Source organism: Anolis carolinensis, chromosome 3 (genome assembly GCF_035594765.1).
Source record: "Anolis carolinensis isolate JA03-04 chromosome 3, rAnoCar3.1.pri, whole genome shotgun sequence".
In the NCBI taxonomy this organism is placed as follows: domain Eukaryota; kingdom Metazoa; phylum Chordata; class Lepidosauria; order Squamata; family Dactyloidae; genus Anolis; species Anolis carolinensis.
Window position 1 is genome coordinate 199,049,254 of NC_085843.1, and position 27,038 is coordinate 199,076,291.

A 27,038-nucleotide genomic window follows, 5' to 3' on the forward strand; every position below is an offset into this window, starting at 1 on the left:
GTTTGTATAGTACTTTAAGGAAAGTCCAATGATGTAATCGGTTGATGAATTGCATTGCTTGTTCTTTCTTAACAACTCATGACCTTCAAAAGTTGCTTCTTAATTTTGTTATTTCAGATAGAAGCAACTAAGCACTAAAACACGAGCAGACTGATACAAATCAATGGATCTAAGATATTTTTTTCTACTCTCTGCATATGATATTCACATTTACACTCATTAAATTGTTCCTTATTGTGGTATCAAGAAAATCTGTAATTACTGCCAAATTTGGGGCATTATAAAAAGGCAGGAATAGAGGAAGTGTGAGTGATTTGCATTTCCTTTATTCTTCCTTCCCATACAATATGCACTACAAGAACTTGTATGCTTTTCTCTTATAACAAAATGCTGAATTCCCAGTATGTTTGAGAAGGACAGCAGTGAGACTTTCTGCATTGTATTAGTTTTTTTAAAACAAGAAAGGGGAGGCATGCTTCTGTATAATATTTCCAAAGTCTCCAAGTAATAGGTATGTGGCTAGAATATTTTCTGAAATCTTTATTAATATCTAACCTCATATGGCTTGTGGAACTTTACCTATACACACAAACGAACGATTGTCAAAAAGTTGCTGTATATTTGATTGAAGAAAATAATGATGGAGCACCGCTCTCAAAAAAGTCTTCAAAAGTAAAGTACAAATAAAGTCCCAATTCTCTACAGGGGTCCCGGGTATTTTTGACCCTGTTTCAGGGGAAAACCCCTTCTTCAGGAGTTGTTAAACTCAGCAACAATGAATTTCTATCTAAAACAAAATACCCGGGACCCCTGTAGAGAATTGGGACTTTATTTGTACTTTACTTTTGAAGACTTTTTTGAGAGCGGTGCTCCATCATTATTTTCTTCAATCAAATATACAGCAACTTTTTGACAATCGTTCGTTTGTGTGTATAGATACTCTACAAGTATTCTGGGACTTTGTATAGTAACTTAGCCATATCATTGTGGAACTTTACGGCATAGAATAAAATTTGGATCAGTAGTCCAGTGATTGTATATGTGGAAGGGTTTTTGATGCAGAAAACAAATAAGCAAATGCAGAAAACAATAAGCAAATGTTGTAGAAATACCAAATGTCTACTTTACTGTTTAACATTTCTTTTTGAGTACTTAATGTTATTTTTTTGTGTGTGTTGTTTGACAGGTACATGATGGAATATTCCAGTTCAATCATGCTGATTTCCATTAGTTTTCTACACATTGAAGCATTACTTGACAATGGAACTACATCATTTAATGATACAACAACAAGTAAGGAAACACTGTTTTGGGAGTCAATCTGAATATGTACTATTTTCAGAGGCTTCTTTGGACTTCATTGCATGGAAGTGGAAACCGGCATCCTAGTAGTAGTGCCACCTTTGGTGAATGGTCCCTAATACATGATGTCATGTGATACCCCTTGCTGGTCAGCTGGCTTCCCATGAAGAAGCCATCAGGACTATTGACAGGAAAAGCCAGGGTCCCAAAACTTACCTTATGTAATTAAGTCACACTCAAAAATTTATTTATTTATTCACAGCAATCACTTTGCAATTGTGAAATGCCTTATAAAAAAAGAAAAAGGGGGAAACTGATTGGGGATTATACTGCCCAGCCAATAGTGCAACTTTCCTCTGCCAAGGCATCACAATCATGCAGTGACAGTGGCTGTGTGTCGTTGCCTGTCAACATGAAAGTACGTAGACACTACCTATGTTGCAGGGACACAATGGGATAATAACTAGCATTCAGTAATGTCAGTATGCCACACATCTTGAGAAAATAACATGAGTTATCAGGGAGAGAGCTTTGTGAGTCATGGTAGCAGGGCAAGCATTCCCAATTTGGGGTTGGGGCAGCCAATGCTTTATCCAGACCTGTGTTGGGTCAAGTCTGTACAAGTATAATCAATGGAATTGTGGCCTTTTCGATTCCAATAATTCTGCTGATCTGTTTGTTGTGAAAAGAATTCCCCCGTCCCCCCTTCACTGTAACAAAAATACGATATATACCCACTTTGCGTCTCTATCAAGAGAAAAAAGTGGGGTGAAAATATAATAATGATAATAAACTCGTGTTTAGAAGTTTTAGTCAATGTGAGTAATGTACATTAAAACTTATAAAATAAAGGAACCATCCCCTTCTATGAGTAGAATAGCAAAGCGAAAGAGATTAATCTATCCTGGGAGAACCTAAAAGCATCAAACTGCTCTACACACTCTGTCATGGTGTTGTTTCTGTACTTTTTGAATGCCTGGGTGGAGAAATTGTGGTGATAGCCTCTGCCTGTGGAATGACCTTCGATTTATCTATATAGTAAAGGTTTCCTTTGACATTAAGTCTAGTCGCATCCGACTCTGGGCGGTGGTGCTCATCTTCATTTTTAAACTGAAGAGCCGGAATTATCCGTAGACACCTCTTAGGTCATGTGGCCAGCATGACTTCATGGAGTGCCCTTACCTTCCTGCAGAAGCAGTACCTATTGATCTACTCACATTTGCATGTTTTCAAACTGCTAGATTGGTAGAAGCTGGGCTAACAGCGGAAGCTCACCCCGCTCCCCAGATTTGAATCTCTGTCCTATCGGTCAGCAAGTTCAGCAGCTCAGTGGTTTAATCTGCTATACCACCAGGGAACTTATCTTTGGTATATATAGGTCATACCAAAATCAATAATTTTGGCCTCAAAAATTTATACATGAGGTCGAATTGTATATGAATATATATGGTAAGTAATAGACCATAAATAACTCCTTTAAATTTCTTTAAATTTAAAAGTGGTTCTATTCAATTTATGGACAATTCCTTTGTATTTTGTGTTCACTTTTCTCTGGGCCTGTCAAGACCCTGGCTGCAGAGCACCAATAACCATGCGCAGAGACCAGAATCTATCTAATATCTTTATTAAGAAAATATATAAAGTCAATAAAAACAAGTGTAGAATATAGTTCAGAAGTAGACCTTTCAGGAAAGGTCAAATATAGTCCAGGAAAATAATGTCCAATATGTGATATTAAAGTCCAAAGTTATAATCCAATAACCGAAACACACACTTTGCCAAGCAAAGTGTGGGGAGAAGACAAGGTCCTTAAGTCCATAGAAACTTGGCAAATAGGCTGGAAGCAAACTTGATACTTGGCTAGAACAAGACTTGAAACAAGGCAACAAGAGTAAACAAGATCCGTGGCAAACGCGGGACAAGGCAAGGCTGGAAACTTGGTCCGTGGAACAGGAAACTGGAGTACGAAGTCTACACACGATCTCACTCCTCCAGCTGACGAATTGACTCCGCAAGGATTTCTTTGCGGGCAAACACCTATATAGGATCTTGTTTTCCCACCAAGGAACATACTGTGTCCAGATGCATGACTCCTTAAAGTTTCCCAAGGGAAACAGACTTAATCAGCTAATTGTCTGGCAGCTATCCTGGCGCTCCTGCGAGTCGCCTCCCGAGCGCTTCTATCTTGATTATAATAATCCCGGCAAGAAAATGGGGGAGATTTCTGCTCAAGGCTTGTTTGGCTGACTTCTCGTGGCCAAACATCTTGCAGGTGCAAGGGCTCCAATTCTGGCTGAAACGGTGGAAAACCCAAGTTTTCCTCTTCATCTGCCACAATAGTACTAGGAACGGGACTACATGGCCCATGAGTCATCACAGGGCCCTCCCAGAGACTTTTCTTCTTACTAATTTCTGACTTTCAGACAGCTTTCTTTGTTCCCCTGGCAACAGTTGTCATCAGCAAAATGTTGACTTCTTTTCAATTTCTCTTGTGTCTAACTTGGTTTGGATGAGCAATAAGAGCAACACAGACCTCCTGGATTTTTTGACGGCACAGCAATTCAACAAACAACAAGAGAAGCTCAGAAATCAACCATTGTTGGTTGCAGCATCTGTTTATGTTTTCTCCCTCTCTTCTTGTTTGCTGTGGCCATTTTTAATACATTTCTCACAGCTACCAATTTGGGGTAATTAGTCCTGCTGAGAAAATGCTCATGCTTGTTATCCATTACGAGCTCTCCTGCCACTTTAAACATCCTAACAGACACTATTGTGGAGCATTTCACCACTCAATGTAACCGAAATTTCTTTTGTAATGTTTTTGCCTTCTGCTAGCCACAGTTAGTCCAAAATCAATATTTCAACATGGCAACTAAGAAACTTAATCTGAGTTTCATCAAAGCACAAAAGGGGGTTTCTTGGTGGTATCCTGTAAGTGGAACTCTCTGCCGAAGAAATTAGGTCATCTGCCTCTTTATCTGTGGTCCATTGGCAAATAAAGACATGTCTCTTTAATCAAGCATTTTATTTACAGTATTTATATTCCGTCTTCTCATCCCAAAGGGGACTCAGGGCGAATCACAATGTACATATACATGGCAAACATTCAATGCCATACGACATACAGATAGAGACAGAGACACAGAGGCAATTTAACATTTTTCCAGCTTCCTGCTTCATGAGGGTATACTCGATTCCGGCCACAGGGGGAGGTGCTGCTTCATCATCCACTGTGACACCGAGTCCTTGATGGATTACTTCCTCATTCCTCCCAGCATGCTGCTGCACGATTTTTATGGTGTTGTAAATTAATTAAATTAGCCTCCCCTCATAAGCGGTACCTAAATTTCCTACTTGACAGATGCAACTGTCGTTCTGGTTGCTTAGGTCAACAACGAGCTGGGCTATTTTAATGGTCGGGTGCTCAATCTGATGCGGGCTGGCTTCGAACTCATGACCTTTTGGTCAGTAGTGATTTATTGCAGCTGGGTACTAACCAGCTGCGCCACAGCCCAGCCCTCATTTGACTCTGCTTCACTTAATTATTTTTATTAGTAACATATCTAATAGGATACTAATGGACTGCTGCTGCTGCTACTTCTACTACCACAAAACGTACTTAAATTTAAAAGGGATTTTATTCAACCATTGTTTCCCTTATCCTTTTAACAGTATTTGCAGTTATGTACACGACTTTAAGAGGCTTTCGGATTTGTGATAAGCAGCTTTGACTCTCCAGTACCTATCATTAAGTGCTGCCCGTAGATATTTGGTAACTCTGCAAACAAGAAAAGCAAGGATCGAGCTGATTTTATTGCTGCCGCAAGACCCTTAATAGCTTTAAAGCTTTTAATTTAATTGCATATTAATTCAAAACATAAAACTGTAGCAGTTGACTTGAAACTGATTACTTTCTGATCTCATGTGTATTTAATAGGCTTGTCTACCTTATTCAAAATGTCAATTCATTTCTTGGATAAGTAATTTCTTATTATCTACCACATAAGACTTCCTTTCAAGTTTTTATTGCATTTCCCCCTCTCTCTCTTTAGGGCTTCATCCAATCTGGGATCTCGGCTTCTAAATCACTGGTTCATACCAGTAGGTGAGGGGGGAGGGCATAGCTTAATGGTTGAGGACATGTTTTACATGCAAAAGATCCCATTTAATCACTTTTCTAGGTAGAACTCAGGAAAACTTTTGTGCACAGCAGAAGTGGGAAACATGTGGCCCTGCAATTAACCAATACGGAATGAGATTAATTGTTACATGGTGACTTTCTGCATGTGAGAGATTTTTATACATTTTACATGTGACAGTTGTAGGCACTGGAGTTTCAGATTTAAAAATTACCTAGCTGTGCCTCTGTAAACATCTGTCACTAACAAAAGAATCAGGACTTCATATAGATAGTAAGGTTGAAAAAAGGTCTTCCAGGAGAGCCCCCAGTGGCATAGTGGGTTAAACCTTTAAGCTGCTGAACTTGCTGACTGAAAGGTCGGTGGTTCAAATTCGGGGAGCAGAGTGAGCTCCCACTGTTAGTCCCAGCTTCTGCCAACCTAGCAGTTCGGGAACATGCAAATGTGAGTAGATCAATAGGTACCATTTCTATGGGAAGTTAATGGCGCTCCATGCAGTCATGCTGGTCACATGACCTAGGACAATGCCAGCTCTTTGGCTTAGAAATGGAGATGGGCACCAACCCCCAGAGTCAGACACGACTAGACGTAATGTCAGGGGAAAACCTTTACCTTTACCTAGGAGAGCTCAAATCTTAAACTCAAAGAGTGGCTATAGAAGCCACTGGGAAAGCAAGATTTCAGGAGGCAAATGTTTCTCATGGCATCAGCAGATATATGCATTAAGGAGACCCAGATCAGCTTCACAACTTAAATGATACCTAGGTCCAGTAGGTTGCTGTTCTTGTACCGCTTTCTTGTTGCTCTAGATTGCAGACTTTATGAAAATAATTTTTCTTTGGAGGTCAGAGAATGTAAACATGAAAGCGTTTTTAGATTGGTCTCCCTTGTTGTTATTGTGAGTTCTCAATTTCTAATTTATGGTGAAACCCAATGTAAACCTATCACGTGCAGTGTTTTTGCAAGATGGGTTCAGATGGATTTTTTTGCCATTCTCTGAGAATGTGACTTACCCAAAGACTCCTACTCTAGTCATAATGTTGCATCTGCCATTATTCCCTGGTTTCACATTTGACAAAATTGTCAGTGTGCAGACGCAGTGATTTCTGTTGCAGCAGGTATTTCACCAAACGAATAATTAAAGTTTAAGATATAGTTTGTAGCAGTTACTTGAGCATTCTGAAAAAATCTGGTTGATGTCCATGTCTCTGCAATATGACACTTCCCTCATAAATAAGAGAAAATATCTAGCAGAGAAGATTTCCCTTGATTAACAGATCTATTGATTTTATTAAATTAAAGAAGAGTTTTACTTGAAAGCAGTCTTGGGAAGAACTAATAGAAGAATGATAGAGTTCACTGTCATTCATAGTAATGTGATTATGGGCTGAAGAAGAGCTTTGTAATCGTTTTTAGTACACAATGATTGAGTTGACCTGAGAGACCTGCATTTTACATCTATCCAGATCAAAGTTTCAATTTAACACTGCTGTGACTATTAACCTGAAGTATAGCTATTTGAACTTTCATTTTTGAATAGATTTATTTATCGTGTCAGAAGCAAATTGAGGGTACAGTTATAAAGTATTTAAAAACACAAAGTTAAAGATTTGGCATTATACTAAATGTCCTTTGACCAGAAGCTGGCCACTTGGAGTGCCTCTGGTGTTGCTGTAAGGAGGTCCTCCACTGTTTATGTGGCAGGTCTCAGGTTGCATTGTAGTAAGTGGTCTATGGTTTGTTCTTCTCCGCACTCACATGTCGTGGACTACACTTCGTAGCCCCATTTCTTAAGGTTAGCTCTGCATCTTGTGGTGCCAGAGTGCCATGAGAAGCCAGAAGTGACTTGCAGCAAACAAAGTATCAGGAGAGCATGTAACTTATTAATGGAACTATGTGACATCCAACATGCATCCATGTTGAAAAAAACTCCCTGAAAATTATAGATCATGCCATAAAATGTGATCACTGTCTAAACAGTGTAGTGCTGCAAATATAAGCATTTAGAACACTTGTCAGGATGAAGTTAAAGCTTTAGGAGTCGCAGATAGAACCCAAATAAACTGCTTGGAAGGAAGGTAAAAATACACCTCTGCTGGTAAGCAAAAGGCAGCTTTCCCATGGAATTCTAAATTGCTCTCTATTGCCTGGCTCTCCTGCAGACTAACACTGTTTTCAACCAGCACATTTCACAAAAGAGCTAAGAAAAAATTACTCTTGAGTTTGAATAAATTTGGATTGTGGAAGCTTTGTGAACTCCATGGGAGCTTTCAGCTAGTTCCCCGGGTGCCTGCATTGGCACTACAGGGTAAACCAGACCTCTTTGATCTACATCCTGAATTGGATTAAATGGTTCTGCGGAAGCACAGAGAGCTCTGGGTTAGAATACACTGAGATGTCCAAAACACTGCAGAGTTTCTGCTGGAAGGGCATAAAAGATGAAGCAGTAATGTTCTTGTTTGTTAAAATCCTAATTTATTTCCCATAGTGAAAATCAGAGGTAATCGTAAACAATTCCCTTGTTAGGGGCTATGATAAAAAGCCAGGAAGGCTTTGGGTTGTCTGCATAGCCCTCTTGCTACTTGATTGTCGTAGCAAAAAAATCTTATTAGCTACTTACTAGTTACTAGTTCGAAAACATGCCAATGTGAGTAGATCAATAGGTACCGCTCTGGCAGGAAGGTAACGGTGCTCCATGCAGTCATGCCAGCCACATGACCTTGGAGGTGTCTATGGACAATGCCGGCTCTTCAGCTTAGAAATGGAGATGAGCACCAACCCCTAGAGTCAGAGTCATAATTTTTATGAGTTTTCAATAAACTCATAAAAATTACAATTTACAGCCTAAGGAAGGGGGGAAGAAGAAGCCAAAGGGAGAGAAAAGGAGCCCAAGTGGCAACAGGGTGTTGTGAGGTGTTTTTCTTTTTGTAATGAGTTTTGTGAGGTGCATTTTCTTCCAGTCTGTTCTATTCAACCAAATTATTTTCCTCATTTTGCTAATGCTGGTTAAAAGATCCTCATCAGTATTGCTCTGGGATGAAATATATGTTTTATTCTTTTGTACAGCTGGAGCCACCCTGTGGACTCAGAAGGGCTGGACTCAGTTGTCTCAAAATAAAGCACAGAGATACCATAATATTATTCCATGTCATAAAGGATAGTTGTCTAGATATGTGGGTGTACCAATTAAGGAACTGGACATTAGTAATAAACATTATTATTATTATTATTATTATTATTATTATTATTATTATTATTATTATTATTATTTACTTCGTTTTTACTCTGCCTTTCTCAACCCCAGAGGGGACTCAAGGCAGCTTACATATCCGGCAAAGATTCAGTGCCACACAGGTAAACAATAAAACACATCTCATCAAAATATAAACAATCTAAATATATAAGCAATTAAAACACATATAAAACATTTAACAGATGAAAAACCATATAAAATGCTGAATCATGATCTCATGTCTTGACATGAGAATTCTATATTCTTTTTCAGAATCAGAAATCATGTTGAAGAAGACCTGCTATTTCACATTATAAAACCTAATATTGTGGCCTACACCAACATTTCTCATTCTTTGGTCCTCTAGAAGTTTGAACTTTGGTTTTCAGAATTCCTGATAATTGGCTAGGCTGCCTGGAGTTTTTGGGAGTTGAACTCCCGAACATCTGAAAGATCAGAGTTTGAAACTGATTGGTCTATATTGCATTGGGATTTGCTTTTGCCTTTTCCATTTACATACCAGGCAACTAGCAGGTAGAACTACATATTCTGGACTCCTACTCTCCCCATCACACTAGATTGCCTATCCACTTTAAATCCTGTGGCTGCCACTTTCAGAATTTCGAAGCTTATAGTTTAGTGGGGCCCAGGACCTCTCTGGCTGAGGAGTGTCAAGGTCCCTACCTAAACTACACGCCCTAGAATTCTGCAGGAGGCAGCATCCGGATTTAAAGTGGATAGACACTCTAAGGTGATGAGGTGAGGTCCTTGTCCCTGTTCCTTCATGTAAGTTCATAGGAAATGATAAAAAAATTACCCAGTAGCTACTCACAGCTTCCTTAAGTCAAATAAAACAATGATATTCCATTGTGTTTAGCACAGTGATGAGCAAGTTATGGCCTTCCAAAGGTTGGTGTACAATTCCCATCAGCCCTTACTAACATAATTAAATGGAAGGGATAACCAGCATTGTACTTCAGCAGTGACAAGTTTTCAATTTCAGGATTATAGGAATGGACAATAAGAGGTATTTGAAGGCACTCTGCTAAGCTGAAATACTTGCACATTCCTCTTGCATAGTCTTATACATCGTGGGTGTGATTCATCTACTGCAAGTATGGAGTGGTCAGTTTATGAAAGTAGGAGGGTATGTTCAAAAGCACTTATATATGCTTAAGTTCTTTAGTTTACATTTTGCCTTGTTACAGTGATGTGGACTGTGCCCACTCTACATTTTCAAAATAGCAGAGCTATTGTTACTGCCTATATAGTCTTATGAAAGGAGGGGATTATTTTATTTTAAAAATCCAAGAAATTAGTTCCTTATGTTCCTCTTTGTTTCATTTCTTATGCAACATATTAAATTAGGAAAATAGTAGAACAAAAGCCTAGTCATTTAATTGTGTACTCCATAAAAGGAAGTTCTGACATCTTGAAAAGTAGAACAATTTTAGCAAGAATTGCCTAGAGCTCATTATTTAAATTATGACTTGTCTTAGCTTTTTCACCTCAGTTCAGTCGGGAGTAGAATTATAATTGCAACAGCTTCTCAAGCCCTTAAAGCCACGTACTCCTCTGAATGTCACATGTTTATCAGTTCACCATCTTCTTTCTGGAGCTGTATTGCAGAGGTTGAAACCGATTTATGCCTGTGCAACTGTTATGTAAAGCTCTTGTGTGTTCAATAGAAAATTTATCAACAGTTGAATTTCCTAATATGTTTATATGCGGTGTTATGTAGTGAATGTTTAAAATTTAAAGAGAACACGGGAGACTTCTAACTTCCTTATCAAACAGTTTTGAGCAATGTTCATCCAATTCCTAGACACCCTCATTATCAGTATTTATTATTCATTTATTTACGACATTTTTATCCCGCCTTTCTCAACCCTGGAAGGGACTCAAGGCAGCTTTCCACATAGGCAATTATTCAATGCCTTCAAAACAATATACAATTCAAATCAACATTAAAAGAGAATGATAAAATGCATTAAAATAATTAAAACATTTAAAACAGTACATTCATATGTCTTTGGATGAAATAGATAAAAAATTGGTGGGTAGCAGCGTTGGTGAGGTTAATGTCTTTTTGCAGCTTTAGTGTTTTGGAGGAGATCATGGCAGGGCTGGGAGACTATCTTAATCTGAGCATTCATCTGAGAATACACAGCAAGTTTTTATTGTAAAATCTAATTTTGTAGCCAAAAATGAGAAGACAAATATTGTGAACCTACAAAGATTCTGCGATAACTTCAACTGAAGACAACACCCTCTACTGCTTGAATAACGATGCACCTTTAGTTAACACACATGGCATGCTTCAAAGAACAACCACAACAAAGTCAAAGTTGTCATAACAGAGGATTCTATTGATGAAAATGAAGTACTTTTCAGTTCAAGTAGATAAGCAAGAGTTACCTTCAGTAGTGACGTATCAATTTGCTGCTGTAAAGACTGGTTGGCTCGTTTTTGTTATTTCTTGCTTATGGAGTTGTGTAATTCAATAAATATATGCTGCTTAGAAATGAGAAACAAAATTGTATTGAAAAATGTGTGTGCTATTTTGAGAAATGGATTATTTTCTTTACTAAGGCTTTCTAGGAATTTAGGATTCCAACAATGCATTTTAAAGTAATAACTAAAAAAGCGAAGATTAGTTAAACTTCAGTTTTCAACATATGCATTTCATTCTCCCTCTCTCCTTCTGTGAGAGAGATATCAAATGATTACTTTCGGATTCTCACTATATGACAATATATCATGTGAATAACATTTGGATGATTTGATGAGGTTTTATTTTATTATTTTATTTCTTAATTAGTCGCTCTCCACCAGAGTGCTCCGAGCGACTTACAATTTAAAATATCATTCCACAATATAAAAACATTCAACAGTGACTATTTGGCAAATTAGATCTGATTTACTTAAATGCACAATCAAACAGCCAAGTCTTGAGCGCTTTGACAAAAGATTGTAACTCCGACATTGCTCTAACATATGGAGGCAATGAGTTCCACAGAATTGGAGCATAGGTCGAAAAAGCTCTATGGCTTGTAGCTTCCAGGTGTACCTCCCTAGGGCCCAGTACGTTTAGGAGATTTTCCTGGGAGGATTGAGGTGACCACTGATGAAAAAAAGGAATGAGGCGGTTCCTAAGATATAATAGTCCTTGGCCATTTCGAGCTTTAAATGTCAGGATCAGTATCTTGTAAGAGATCTGATGTTCTATTGGTAGCCAATGCAGTTGTTTCAGAATCGGTGTAATATGGGATCTTATAGATGATCCCACTAGCAGCCTGGCCGCCACATTTTGGACCATTCGGACCTTCTGGGTTTTTGTCTTTGGAAGGCCGGCATATAAAGCGTTATTAATGTATAACATTAATAATCCCATAAAGCATATAGAATTTGAAATACCATTTTAGGAACCACCTGGTAGACAGAAGTGAGTTATGTGTTGTTTTGAAGAAGGCATAGGGACTCCTGAGACAGTTTCACACACACCCTTGTCACAGTGTCCCATATAAATTATAACTATGAGGACATGTCTGCATTTTGCTGTGATATGCAAATCTATATATGCGTGCAACAATTCCTACTTCCAGCATGCCGATGGTAGCTGACAATAAAATTTTTGTCCTTAATGGATGCTAATCTCCTGAAACTAAGTCCATTGAGATATGACAACAGGAGATGATGTAGGATGGGTGAAATGCCATTTTTACTTCTCATTCCAGTCCTGGTTGCCCCATTGACATAAGGAAGTATCTACATAATTGAACCCATTCCATGTGCTTCCTATTTTCATATATCACTGAAATAATGTAAGACCTGGCACTATGCCACAAAGGAAATATTTATCTGAAGCCTGAAATATTAATAGTAAGATTGATAAGACTGGATGAGAGGACATTAGATAACAAAAATACTCAAGAGAATTAGGCAAAAATAGCAATAGTCTTTGTACCCTTAACTTGACAATTTTGACTGTGTCCTAGAATCAATTTGGGTCATTTCTTTGCACATGTTTTCCTATCCCGGAAGGACAAACTTCTTTTGCTGAAGAGATCTTATTACACATTGCTGAAACAAGCTTTTCCAATTTCTCATAGTGCCGTATTATGATATGGAAGGAAACTACCCTTTAGCAAACACTGTGCTTTTTGTATCATACAGAAATTATTTTCGTTGTCTTTTAAAATATGTAGAAGCTTGAAAAGAGATGGAGAAAGGTGTGCTTGAAATAGGTCTTTCTGTCTCTTACAGCATCTACAACTGCAAATACAAACCAATTTTACATCATCTTCTGTGTTTATGAAATGTCTTTTTAATATTAACATTTTAATATTAGCATCTTACTTTAACAAAAAAAATAGATTGCAAGATACTATTAATACTTTTTGAATTAAATCAGTTGGCCATAATTGTGAACTCTATTTCTAATAATGGTATGGGATGGAATAATAATTCACTATGGACAGAGAAAATCACAGAAAAATGCAAGACAACTTGCCAGTTATGGAAGCTAGAGACAGATAGTTAAGGCTTTGTCATGTCTGATTGGATTTTTGTGTGTGTGTGGGGGTGCCTCTTTCATTTGCTTTAAATAGAAGGATTATGTTGACATTCTTTGCTGTTATTTCCGCACATTTTTATTTTCTACCCCTGGACATAGAAGAAAACAAGCTACTTCTCTAAATATTTTCGGTGGTTCATTGGAATTTGTAAATATTGTGAGGACAATGATTTTGTTTCTATGTAAGGAACAAAATGTGTGAAACAGAATACATGTTATGACTTTATACAGGTTAATCTCATTACACATCTTTTCCTTCTGCTCCCTCCTAGAGATAGGGTTATTAATCATGATATCAAACCTGATGTCAACACGTATTTTCTCACCTACATGCTGATATTATTCTTTTTTCTCCTTTTGTGTTATATATAATTTTTACATTTTACTATACTATATCATCGCTTTTAAGTTACTTTTGAGAGTTTTCTACCTCTCCTGTGCTGAAATATTTGAAGACACCTAGCAAGCCACGGACATTTCATTCCTGTTTTTTAAGAAAATAATTTTTTATTCTATTTTCAACTTTCAAGAGCCTCCACAGTGTATATTTTCCATCAAGAAGCCTTAATAAAAGTTCCAGCAATATAACCATAAAATACCACAGAAAAGCCTCATAGTGAACATCATTTTGGGAGCCAGGGGTGAAAACAGTGTGGGCAGGAAATGGGAGAAATTTATCTCAGACACATTTAACAACAAAAATCCTAAAGACATTTTAGGTTGATGGCAGCTACCATTTTAAAAGAAAATCTAAAATCAAATGATATATCCTCGCCTCTCACATACATGTGCTTACGTGTGAAAGTGTGAGTAGAGTGGACAGGTGTACGATATATTTGGTGTCAGCTCCTTTGGTCTCAGCTCATTTCCTTTACATTGGTTGCAGAGGTGGGATATTATATAAAAGATTCCCCCCTGCTTGAAGGAGTAGCCTCACCTCTCCGCTCAGCCATTCCTTTATAAACTCCCTCCCTGGCAAGATTAGATCAGCCCCCTCCTTCTTGTCCTTTAAAAGATGGTAAAAACTTGGCTGTGGGACCAAGCCTTTGGGACATTGCAATAACGGCAGCAATAAGAAATTTCACCCTGCTGATCGGATCTGGTATGGCTGACTTGTGATGGATTTAAATAATTGTTTTAATGTGAAGATAACCGATTTTAGTGTTTATGTATATTTATAGCTTATTTTATGTTCTGGCATTGAATGTTTGCCATATATATGTTGTGATCTGCCCTGAGCCCCCTTCAGGATGACAAGGGCGGAATATACTGTATATACTCAAGTATAAGCCTAGTTTTTCAGCCCTTTTTTAGGACTGAAAAAAGCCCCGCTCGGCTTATACTCAAGTGAGGGTCCTGGCTGGCTTATATTCGAGTATATATGGTACATTTATTATATTTCTCTATTTTTATTGGTATTATTACATTTATTATTTTACTCTATTATTATTGTTAGCATTACATTTATTTTTATTATTAATACATTTATTATTTCACACTGATATTATTACATTTATCATTTTACTCTATTATTAAAAGGATACATAAGGGCATTTACATTGAAGAAGATGAGAATAATGATTTAATCAGAGTTGGACAGTCTTATCTTAAATTAGAGTTTTATAGAAATATTCAAAAACATTTAACCTACCGATGCCTCAATTAATGTAATTTTATTGGTTTCTACTTTTATTTCTGAAATTTACCACTCTCGGCTTATACTTGAGTCAATGTTTTCCCGAGTCTTCTTGTGGTAAAATTAGGCACCTCGGCTCATATTCGGGTCGGCTTATACTCGAGTATATACGGGTAAATGTTTTAAATAAATTAGTCTGATGTAAAACCCGTCTTAGAATTCAAAATTATATCCTTTTTATTTTAAAAAATAGTTTGTTTCAATTTATAGTAAGCTTCGGTTTAGTTGCAGGGAAAATAAATAATGAATAAATGGATTTCTCTAAGCCAGGGCCAAACTCATTTTCACTGACAGCCATATCAGCCTTATGGTTGCCTTCAAAGGACTATTTGTAATTGTAAAACTAAATAATTATAGCTACCGTATTTACTCAAATCTAATGCTCATCTTTTTGGCTAAATGACCTCTCCAAACTTAGGGTGCACATTAGATTGGTGTCATATAGTAATCTTAGCGCTGAGCGAAAGCAAAAGGGCTGCACTTGGTGCTCCTTTTTGCAGGACCTCGTTTCTAATTAAATGGCCAGGGCTCAATCCTATGCCATTCTAATATTTGTAGTTTGGTGAGGTATCAGCATTCTTTGGCAGAGAAAGCTTAAGAACTTATCAAACAGCCCCCATGATTCTATAGCATTCAACCAAGGCAATTAAAGTACATTCATTCCAGATGCATCCCAAGCTTTTCTTTTCTGTCGCTGGAAGCTTTGGTGCTCTAACGCTTTTGTTTTAAAATAAGAAATCCTAAACAGGCAACAAATGTGTCAAATGTAAATCTGCAATACACCTTTTTTGGCCAAATGACAAAGAGTGCCCCCATTGCCACTGTGCATTACATTCTGCACCAAATATGTTTTTGGTTTCAGGGTTTTGGAAATTGAGGTGTGCATTAGATTCAATGGCACATTAGACTTGGGTAAATACGGGTATATTGCCCTGGCATTGAAAGCCTTGCAGGCCACATAAAATGACGTGGTGGGCCAGATTTACATTTGACACATGAGTTTGGGCCTATCTAATCACAATCCCTAAGCTCATTCAAATAGTTAATTGTATTATCCCAAGGCCATGACAAAAATATATACCGTATTTTTCGCTTTATAAGACGCACCTGATGATAAGACGCAGATCGCCAGGAAGGGAGAATGGGGCGATCTGTGCCGTCCGCGCGTGCGGACGGCACAGATCGCCCCATTCTCCCTTCCTGGACGCAGATTGCGTTTATAAGACGCACTGACTTTTTCCCTCTATTTGGGGGGGGGGGGGGGGAGTGCGTCTTATAAAGCGAAAAATACGGTATGTGCAGAGTGCACATGATCGTACCCTCAAAGCAAACAAGAAGCAAAAGATAACAAACATAGGTGACCTTCATGCTTACACAAAGAGAAAAAAAAGTGAATTATTGATAGTTACTGGAGGAAGGTCAAATTAGCCCATTGAGTCTCTATAACAGTTGATGCCAATTGTATCCCTAAGCAATATATATCTTTTTATGTTGTCTTCCTTTCATGTTTTAGACACACAATTCCTTCACAGCAGACTTTTCCCTCAAAGCGTTCTCCTACAGATTAAGCTCACACTCTGGCTATTTCTCTGCTTTTGACTCATTTCTTGGGTTTCTTCTTATGGGCCCACTTCCCTTTCTGCTCTGCCTTCTCTTTCGGTTGTAACTTTAGTTCTCATTCCACTACTTCAACTCACTTCCAGCTTTCTTCTAGTTCTCAGAATAATGTCCACCCTGCCCCTTAAGCACAAACCTACAGAACCTATCTTGTTCATAACTTAGGGACTGCCTGTACTCTGACATTTTAGGTTATATGAACATAGTATACGATCAAGTGCTGGAGGTCAGATTGGTTGACATCTGAACCATATATACAGTGAAAAGTAAGAGCATGGTTTCTCCCCTTGATGTCTATTCGACTTACTGTAGCTATGCCACGATCATATAGCTGTTTTCCCAAATGAAGCCCAAGAATTGGCTACAGAGTGACATCTAATATTTGCAACTCTCATCTGAGTGTTCAAGGACCTTGGGTGTTTTGTCTTGTTTGTTGCTCTGCATTATGCATTAGGGGCCAGTATAGATAGTTCTCTCCTACCAACCTAGCAGTTTGAAAACATGCAAATGTGAGTAGATAGGTACTGCTCCAGCAGGAAGGTAACAGCGCTCCATGCAGTCATGCCAGCCACATGACCTGGAGATGTCTATGGACAATACCGGCTCTTCGGCTTAGAAATGGAGATGAACACTAACCCCCAGAGTCGGTCACGACTGGACTTAACGTCAGGGGAAACCTTTACCTTTATAGATAATTATATAACCTGAGAGAGGTCAGATTGATCAGAGAGCTTTTTCATTTGTAACTAAAATCCCTTTAGTTAAGAGTGCAGAGTTGACGGCTTATTAATTACTTTAATAAAGGTAATGTGAATTGTTTGATCAATCAGTCTGACTTTAATTCATTGAAGTGAATTCATAGGGAAGGACTGCTATATTTCTGAAAATGTCTACAGTAGAGCAATTCTATTGCAATTAGAGCCTCAGGAAACAGAAGGAGGCTGAGATGTTATCAGAGGTCATATAGATGGAGTGATATCTGTTATTGTACTGGGGTGTGAAAAATGCCTTCCCAAATATTGTAACAATTTTTTAAACAAAATTAATATGTACATCCTAACAGATGGTGGTGGTGGTGGTTGTTGTTTTCCTTCAAGTCATTTCTAGCTTATAGTGATCCTAAGGTAAACTTATCACAGGTTTCTCTTGGCATAATTTGTTCAGTGGAGACTTGCTCTTGACTTCTCCTGAAGCTGAAAGCATGTGGCTTGCCAAGGTCAACCAATGGGATTCTGTGGTCAAAGGGGATTCAAATTCTGCTTTCCCAGTGTTCTAGTCCAACACTACCTCTCTAGGGACCTCATCACACAGAGGTCTGAATCTGTGAAGTAGCGGGGGGAACTGTTGCCCCATGCACCGCATCACCCGCTGGACTCCTTCTCCACAGGGAGAAGTGTCTCTGTCCAGCTTCCTGCCATTGTTCTCTATGGAACATGGGAAGCCTCCCATGTTCCCAGGGAAGCATCCTCACACGTTGCCAGGATACTTTCTCTACAAAACCTCTTTGGAAGTTGCCTTACCCCGTCTGATGGCATCTGGCAGACTCTGTGGAGGAAGCATCCTGGCAGCATGCTAGGGCACTTCGCACTGGCTGTGAGCTTAGGTGGTTGGTCTAATAGACCCAGAATACATATTACTTTGGGAATTGTCAAAAATATTCTGTGGCTAATTTGTGTGTTTTAGATTTTGTGAATACTAAGGTGAATATTTTATTTGTTGGACATAAAATAATTCACAATTTTTTGTTTGTTTTTAACTTGTATAGGTCCTCCAGAAGAAAATGGTCACCCCCAGCATCTATTGACTTCAATGCTGATCTTGATTTTGGTGTTCATAATTCTAGTTTTTTTAGCTGGCTATTTCTTTAGGTAAGCATGACTCATACACTTGGCTCGGAGCGAGTTGTGTCTTGCTTGCATGTGATCTAATGAGGAAATGAAAGTGTTTATTGCACATAGCTGTGCTCATAGTAGTCTCACAAATTACTTCGAGCAGCAGAGGATGTTAACGTACTGCTTCTCTGGACCAATTGGGGCTTTTACAATCAAAAGATGTTAAGAAAAAGTTTTTCTAGAATTACATGGTTTGTGAAATGCAACCTTCAGTTATATTTGTTGATTATAATTTGTTTCCAGGGGATATTTCCATTCTGTTGTAAATGTTTCTTATATATTTATTAAGGTTCAGGAAACACAGAAAAGCAGTGGTGAATTCCAGTGACAAAAAAATGCCAAACGGAATCTTAGAAGAGCAAGGTAATTATACCTTTCATTAACTTCATAATGAGTACTTTTTGCTTTTAGTAGTAAATACAATGTTGAAAGAAAGTAAAGTGGTGGTTTCTGTATGTGAAAACTGTATGTGTCTTTTCAGAACAGCTGTTAATATTTTATGACAGCCTATTGTTGATACTTGAATTTGTATTTATCACAACTATGGGATTTTATAAGGCAGCTTTGATTGTATTGCTTTATTTTAAATAAAGTCTCAAGTTAGACTTTGAGTCATTTTGAATAGTATTGTGTTGGGTGTAGAACAAGGATGGGCTAACTACGAACATAGGAAGTTACTGTATACTGAGTCAGACTCAGTCTTGTCAATTCTGCCTAGATGCAGTTGTGAGCTGGATTCCTTTTTTCCCTACTTGGGACCCATTCACACCAAACAATTATACTGTTACAATGCCATAGTTGTGTCACATAGAATCCTGGGACTGTCAAGAGCTTTGAGAAATTTTAACCAGAGTGTGCCTGTGTTTCACCATAGGATGGAACCCTGGCAGTTAATGTGGAATTTAGCATTATAATTATATAGTGTGAATCTGTACACTATAGTATAATTGTGTCACGTGAATCTGTACGATCTGTGCATTATAATTGTGTAGTGTGAACCCTTGAGACCCTAATGATATTTTATACAATGATTAAGATGGATTGACCGTCCATGGCTTCTATAATCCAATCAGATTTGGTATGCCCAAGAAGGTGAATTTTTCTCCAATAGGATATTTTATGTAAGCCAGTGGTTCTCAACCTGGTGGTCCCCAGGTGTTTTGGCCTACAATTCCCAGAAATCTCAGCCAGTCTATCAGCTATTAGGGTTTCTGGGAGTTGAAGGCCAAAACATCTGGGGACCCACAGATTGAGAACCACTGATGTAAGCATTACACCAAGATACATATGAGCGTGACTAGCAGGAATGTGAAAACATATGTAGTATAGTGGGCTGTAGTTAATGGGCTGTAACACCCTGCTCTAAGGAACCACTAAAAGGGAATTTTGTGTAATGTGTGAAATAGTCTTGAACTGGAATTGCTAAAAATATATAGTTGCACTTCCCAAAGATATAGAGAACAACTATGATAAAATGCTTTTATTGGGTGAAGTGCAGTGCTGTAACAGACAACTAAAAAGTATGTGTGTGTATGTGCCATAGAGTTGCCTGTCAACTTATGGCAACTCCACGAATTTCATCAGGTTTTCATAGGCAAAGAATATTCAGAGATGGTTTTACCAATTAGTGGTGTTTTATTAAGTACTTTTTTCTTTGTGCGAGTGCCTAGCCATACAATGCCCAAAGGGCATGAGACATATTATGGTAATAAATGTGGTCGAAGTCCCTGAGTCTTCCCCATCTTACCCCCCAACTTCACCCTGATGTCCCCTGCTGTGATGCCTGCAGAGGCTTTTAAAACAAACCAAGTTGTGTGATTTTGTGTCGCCATGGAGAGGGGTATCAATTTGAATAATCATCTATGCAAGCTGCAAGTAGACTTTCTAAAAGCTACCAGGAGAGCTTTTAATTTCAAGCTTTGCTGTCAAGGAGGGAGAAGGAATTTATGGGGAAGGTCACTGCTAAGAGTAGAAGGGCCAATCACTACCTGCATTTGCCTCTCAAAAAATCATAAGCAGCCACAAACCTTCTAGCAGCTAAAGTTTTTTTTAAGCCTCCACTAGTATCTTATGGGCGTGTTTTAAAGTCTAATCACTGTGTACATGTAGATTTTATTCTGGGGAAGGGCATTTCTAAGAATGAAAGGAATAACCCTTCCTGTTTCTTCTTCTGTTGACCCAGAGGGGAAAAACGGTTGTAGCTATCAGAGAGGTTATTACTGTTACTCACCCATCCACAACCTTTCTCCATCTTCCCTTGAGGAAAATGATCCACTGGCATTTGGAGAAACTTTCCATTTAGAAGACACCTCCTCCTTGCATTTAACTTTAGAAAGAGGGCTTGTGTGCAGATTTGCATGTGTGCATGTTGGATGGCCACATACTACTACTACTACTACTACTACTACTAATAATAATAATAATAATAATAATAATAATAATTCTTACCCACCTCTCCTTGTGGCTCAAGGCAGGATGAGTTGATACCCAGTGGCTTTCATCTCCACCATTGCAGTATTTCCATATACTGGCTGGGACTGGTATGTGCAAAGCTCCAACAATATCTGGAGAACCATAGATTCATAGATTCTTTACAAAATTAGTTTCTGTTCTATATGAGTGTCATGGATGAACTTAATCTAAAAACCAGCACTACTCACTCATATATTAACAGTAGATTTATAACAGAACCATATGGTAATTGAGAAAACTAAACAAAAACAGAATAATTTCAATCCCTTTCCCCCTCTTATGTCTGAACTTCACTTTTTTTTCACAGATGGCACAGTCATTGTGTGTTTAATATTGTTCTAATCATACATATACAAAACTAATGTAAATATGTAAACACTGGGGGCTGTGCGGATTTTCTGTGGTAGAAAGCCATAAAAATGAATGGTGGCAGGAGTGAATCAGAATTGGTGAAAGAACAATGGTTGAGAATTTACACAAACAAGTTTTCTTTTCAGCAGAACTGAACTCCCTCAATTATGAATCTAGTGGTATTAGTATTGTATTTAATGAGGAAGTCGCTCTACTTTGAAAAAGGATGTCTGGATCCTGCCACAGCCCACTTTATGCTTGTTCATGATGATTTATAAATTGTGGGTCTAGCAGTCTTCAGAAATTCCCATCATAGGATAATAATGTTATTCAAAATGTGGAGCTCCCCTGTTTGGGGAGAGGAGCAGTACTGGTAGTGTTGGTAATGATGGTGATGATGATGCAATTATCATTAGGCTTGCTTGTGTTGGAAACATATGCCTGCACTGAACTACTTTAGACTTAATTCAGAATTACGTGAAGTTTCTCATGAAGTAGAATAAAGAAACATATTCATGTGTAGAAAGTGTGAGAAAAATTGACTAGGATTCTTCTCCCTGTCACCCTAATTTCTTTGTGGATATACATCCCAGACATAAATTCGTCTCTTCAGTGGGAACTGGGTCTTCAAAGCAGAAGTACAGTTGGCCCTCCATATCCTTTCTGCATCCACAGATTCTACCATCTATGGCATGAAAATATTTTTTAATCTAAAAAGTATGCCTTGATTTTGCATTTGATTCAAGGAACTTGAGCATCCATGATTTTGGTATCCATGTCATGTTCTGGAATCAAACCCCTGTGGAAACCAAGGGCCCACTGTATTCTCTGGCATTTGTTACTCTGTGGCATTTTATCTCTGTTCTATATTTACTTTTCACGCACAATGGCTGTCCTTAGCATGTGTCTTTTAGGTTCTCTAAACATCTACTTAGTTAAGATTCACAACATATTTAAAAAGGAAATCAACTAACAAAACAGTTTTTGTCATAAAAATGTAAATTAAATCAATCACTTATGGCACTATGTATAACTTTATCATCTCATTTATGGAAAAATTAATGCCAACATTAATTTGAATTCCAGTATGTTTGACTTAGATTTCAGCAGGGATCCCATCAGGTCCACTGGCTTAATTTTTTTGTTGGCATTGCTGACTTCCTTGCTGATTTCCTTTAAACTAGGCAGTCCTGGTTTGTTGTTGCAGGGTTTGTGAGAGAACCTCTTCAGCCACGTTGGAGCTGTGATTCAGGAGGTAGTGGTAGTGCTCTTTCCAATGCAGTGCAATTGTTTTTTTGTCCTTCAGAAGTTTGGTTGCAGCTGATGAGCATAGAGGGTGTATGCCATGATTTTTTTGGTCCACAGATGATCTTTGTGACTTTAAAAAAATCCCTGAGAATCATGGATATCTGCCAAGTGTTGGACTTCTTCAGCCTTTTAAATTATTCAGAATTAGGCTACAATCCAGAATTTGCTTTTTTAAACAAAGTGTCCTGCACTGTTTTATATAATAGAGATGGGCCCCATAATGTTTACTTATATTTTCATTTACTTTATCATATTTTGACAGAACAACAAAGGGTGATGCTTCTCAGGAGGTCTCCCTCTGGCCCAAAGAAGTATTTTCCTATTCCAGTGGAGCACCTGGAAGAGGAAATTCGGATCAGAGCAGCTGATGATGGAAAACTATTTCGGGAAGAGTTTAATGTAAGTCATCTTGAATACTGTAGATATAAAGCTAAGTAATGATTTCATATATTATTATATAAGTAGCATAAAGGGATAATATGTATCATGTAATATTTATTTTAATGTATGACATAATGACATAGATCTGTAATATAGGATGTCTGCTTTAGCAGCTTTTTGTCTTATCATAGAGTCGAAAGGGATCTGTGCCATTATGATACAGTAATAATCTTACTCAAACAAGACCGATTTTGCTAAGGGTACAATTTCAGAGTCCTCCGGCACAAGTCTATAGAGTATGTTGGGTATACAGTAAGACTCTTGTATCTGCAGGAGATACACTGGATCATAGTTATCTTGAAACAGCAGATAGGGCTAAATGCCTTTAAATTTCCAGACTTTTGGTCCCAACATACTATAGCAGGGGTCCCCAAACTAAGGCCCGGGGGCCGGATGTGGCCCTCCAAGGTCATTTACCTGGCCCCCGTCCTCAATTTTAGACTTAGGCTTGCCCAAAGTCTGAAATGACTTGAAGGCACTCAACAACAACAACAATCCTACTTAACTTGACTATCTCATTGGGCAGAAGCAGGCCCACACTTCCCATTGAAATCCTGATAGGTTTATGTTGGTTAAAATAGTTTTTATTTTTAAATATTGTATTGTTCTTTCATTTACTAATATTGTGCTATGGTAATACAGTAGAGTCTCACTTATCCAACATAAACGGGCCGGCAGAATGTTGGATAAGCGAATATGTTGGATAATAAGGAGAGATTAAGAAAAAGCTTATTAAACATCAAAATAGGTTATGATTTTACAAATTAAGCACCAAAACATCATGTTATACAACAAATGTGACAGAAAAAGTAGTTCATTACACATTAATGCTATGTAGTAATTACTGTATTTACAAATTTAGCACCAAAATATCATGATATATTGAAAACATTGACTACAAAAATGCGTTGGATAATCCAGAATGTTGGATAAGTGAGTGTTGGATAAGTGAGACTCTACTGTAATATAATATATTGTGTATACATATAATATTGATAATAATATTATAATATAATATAATATAGTACACTTATTTATTTATTTATTTATTACAGTATTTCTTCCCCGCCCTTCTCACCCAGTAGGGGACTCAGGGCGGCTAATAATAATAATACAATGTAATAATATTGTATAATATAATAATATTAATTATATATTATATATTAAATGTAATATTACTAATAATAATATGGTATAGTGGTAGAATCATAGAATCATAGAATAGTAGAGTTGGAAGAGACCACATGGGCCATCTAGTCCAACCCCCTGCTAAGAAGCAGGAAATCGCATTCAAAGCACCCCCGACAGATGGCCATCCAGCCTCTGCTTAAAAGCCTCCAAGGAAGGAGCCTCCACCACGGCCCCGGGGAGAGAGTTCCACTGTCGAACAGCTCTCACAGTGAGGAAGTTCTTCCTGATGTTCAGGTGGAATCTCCTTTCCTGTAGTTTGAAGCCATTGTTCCGTGTCCTAGTCTGCAGGGCAGCAGAAAACAAGCTTGCTCCCTCCTCCCTATGACTTCCCTTCACGTATTTGTACATGGCTATCATGTCTCCTCTCAGCCTTCTCTTCTGCAGGCTAAACATGCCCAGCTCTTTAAGCCGCTCCTCATAGGGCTTGTTCTCCAGACCCTTAATCATTTTAGTCGCCCTCCTCTGGACGCTTTCCAGCTTGTCAACATCTCCCTTCAACTGTGGTGCCCAAAATTGGACACAGTATTCCAGGTGTGGTCTGACCAAGGCAGAATAGAGGGGGAGCATAACTTCCCTGGATCTAGACGCTATTCCCCTATTGATGCAGGCCAGAATCCCATTGGCTTTTTTAGCAGCCGCATCACATTGTTGGCTCATGTTTAACTTGTTGTCCACGAGGACTCCAAGGTCTTTTTCGCACACACTGCTGTCAAGCCAGGCGTCCCCCATTCTGTATCTTTGATTTCCATTTTTTCTGCCGAAGTGAAGTATCTTGCATTTGTCCCTGTTGAACTTCATTTTGTTAGTTTTGGCCCATCTCTCTAGTCTGTCAAGATCGTTTTGAATTCTGCTCCTGTCTTCTGGAGTGTTAGCTATCCCTCCCAGTTTTGTGTCGTCTGCAAACTTGATGATCGTGCCTTCTAACCCTTCGTCTAAGTCGTTAATAAAGATGTTGAACAGAACAGGGCCCAGGACGGAGCCCTGTGGCACTCCACTTGTCACTTCTTTCCATGATGAAGACGACGCATTGGTGAGCACCCTTTGGGTTCGTTCGCTAGCCAATTGCAGATCCACCTAACCGTAGTTTTGTCTAGCCCACATTTTACTAGTTTATTTGCCAGAAGGTCGTGGGGGACTTTGTCGAAGGCCTTACTGAAATCCAGGTAGGCTACATCCACAGCATTCCCTGTATCGACCCAACTCGTAACTCTATCGAAAAAAGAGATCAGATTAGTCTGGCATGACTTGTTTTTGGTAAATCCGTGTTGACTATTAGCAATGACCGCATTTGTTTCTAAGTGTTCGCAGACCACTTCCTTAATGATCTTTTCCAGAATTTTGCCTGGTATTGATGTGAGGCTGACCGGACGGTAATTGTTTGGGTCGTTCTTTTTTCCCTTCTTGAAGATAGGGACCACATTCGCCCTCCTCCAATCTGCTGGGACTTCTCCCGTTCTCCAAGAACTCTCGAAGATAAATGCCAGTGGTTCTGAAATAACTTCCGCTAGTTCCTTCAGTACTCTTGGGTGTAGCTGATCTGGCCCTGGGGACTTGAATTCGTTTAGAGAGGCCAGGTGTTCCTGGACAATGTGTCTCCCTATTTGGGGTTGGATTTCCCCCAATCCTTCGTCCATTCCGTGTTGCTGAGGTTGAAGATGGCTTTCTTTTTCTGAGAAGACCGAGGCAAAGAAGGTATTGAGCAGTTCTGCCTTTTCCCTGTCCCCTGTCGCCATCACCCCATCTTCTCCTTGCAATGGCCCTATCGCCTCCTTTTTCTTCCTTTTTCTACCAACGTAAGCAAAAAAGCCTTTTTTGTTGTTTTTTATGTCCCTGGCAAGCCTGAGCTCATTTTGCGCTTTAGCCTTGCGAACCTTTTCCCTACAGGTGTTGGCTATACATTTGAATTCTTCTTTGGTGATTTCTCCCCCTTTCCACTTCTTGTGCATGTCACTTTTGAGCTTTAGTACAATATAGTAATATACAATGCTAATATTGTTCTATGCTAATAATATAATATATTGTATGTACATACAACTTGTAAGCCACTCTGAGTCCCCTTCGGGGTGAGAGAGGGTGGAGTATACATGTAGCAAATAAATAAATAAATAAATGATTGTTGTTGGGGGGTTTTTTGCACTACAAATAAGACATGTGCAGTGTGCATAGGAATTTGCTCATTTTTTCCCCCAAATGATAATTCGGCCCCTCAACAATCTGAGGGACCATGAACCGGCCCTCCACTTTAAAAGTTTGAGGACCCCTGTACTATAGAATTCGTCTTGGAGGACCTAGAAATTCCTATAGAGGGCAACTGTATAGTAACTTCTGGGGAATGCACACCATAGAATCACTTGACAAGCCTAATAATTTTTTTATTATTCATCCTGATGTGGATAAATGAAACTGTGGATATAAGTTCTGTGGTTACAGGGATCTTCCTATACTGCGTCTTCATGTAGTTTCAGTCTATTTTGCTACTACCATTCAACGTGCATGCAGAGCTCCTCAGTCCACACTATTCTTTCTCTTATCAATGTGTCCTATAGGGTGGATAGCTTTAACTATCACATGGTACCATAGCTCTGTTCATCTAGCTGTTTATCAGAGTTTTGCTCTTGGAAGAGAGGCATCACTTCAATACCTGAATCTTATCTTCTTCTTATTACACTCAATTACCCAACTGCCCACCTGCATCCTCAACCACTATGGTGCCATTCTATATATCATTTCTGGAACAGAGTAGGCTAGTACTCTATGGAATAATTAATAAAGCCTTAACTATCCTGTAGAAATATGAAGAGAGGATATAAGCAGCAAAATA

At 38.5% G+C, this 27,038-nt stretch overlaps 1 protein-coding gene across 5 annotated transcripts in view; it reads left to right on the top strand.

Annotated features, from left to right (window-relative positions):
• ptpre (protein tyrosine phosphatase receptor type E) overlaps positions 1 to 27,038 on the top strand; it is a 192,517-nt gene that overhangs the window by 113,463 nt on the left and 52,016 nt on the right. For 4 of the 5 annotated variants that reach the window (XM_062976075.1, XM_062976071.1, XM_062976070.1 and 1 more), the window contains 4 exons: positions 1,187 to 1,293; positions 18,328 to 18,430; positions 18,744 to 18,817; positions 22,848 to 22,984. In XM_062976075.1, coding sequence (XP_062832145.1) covers positions 1,191 to 1,293; positions 18,328 to 18,430; positions 18,744 to 18,817; positions 22,848 to 22,984 — 417 coding nt within the window. In that variant the 5' untranslated portion in view covers positions 1,187 to 1,190. Of the gene's footprint in view, positions 1 to 1,186; positions 1,294 to 18,327; positions 18,431 to 18,522; positions 18,646 to 18,743; positions 18,818 to 22,847; positions 22,985 to 27,038 lie in introns of those variants that run through there. The other variant, XM_062976074.1, reaches the window with a different exon arrangement.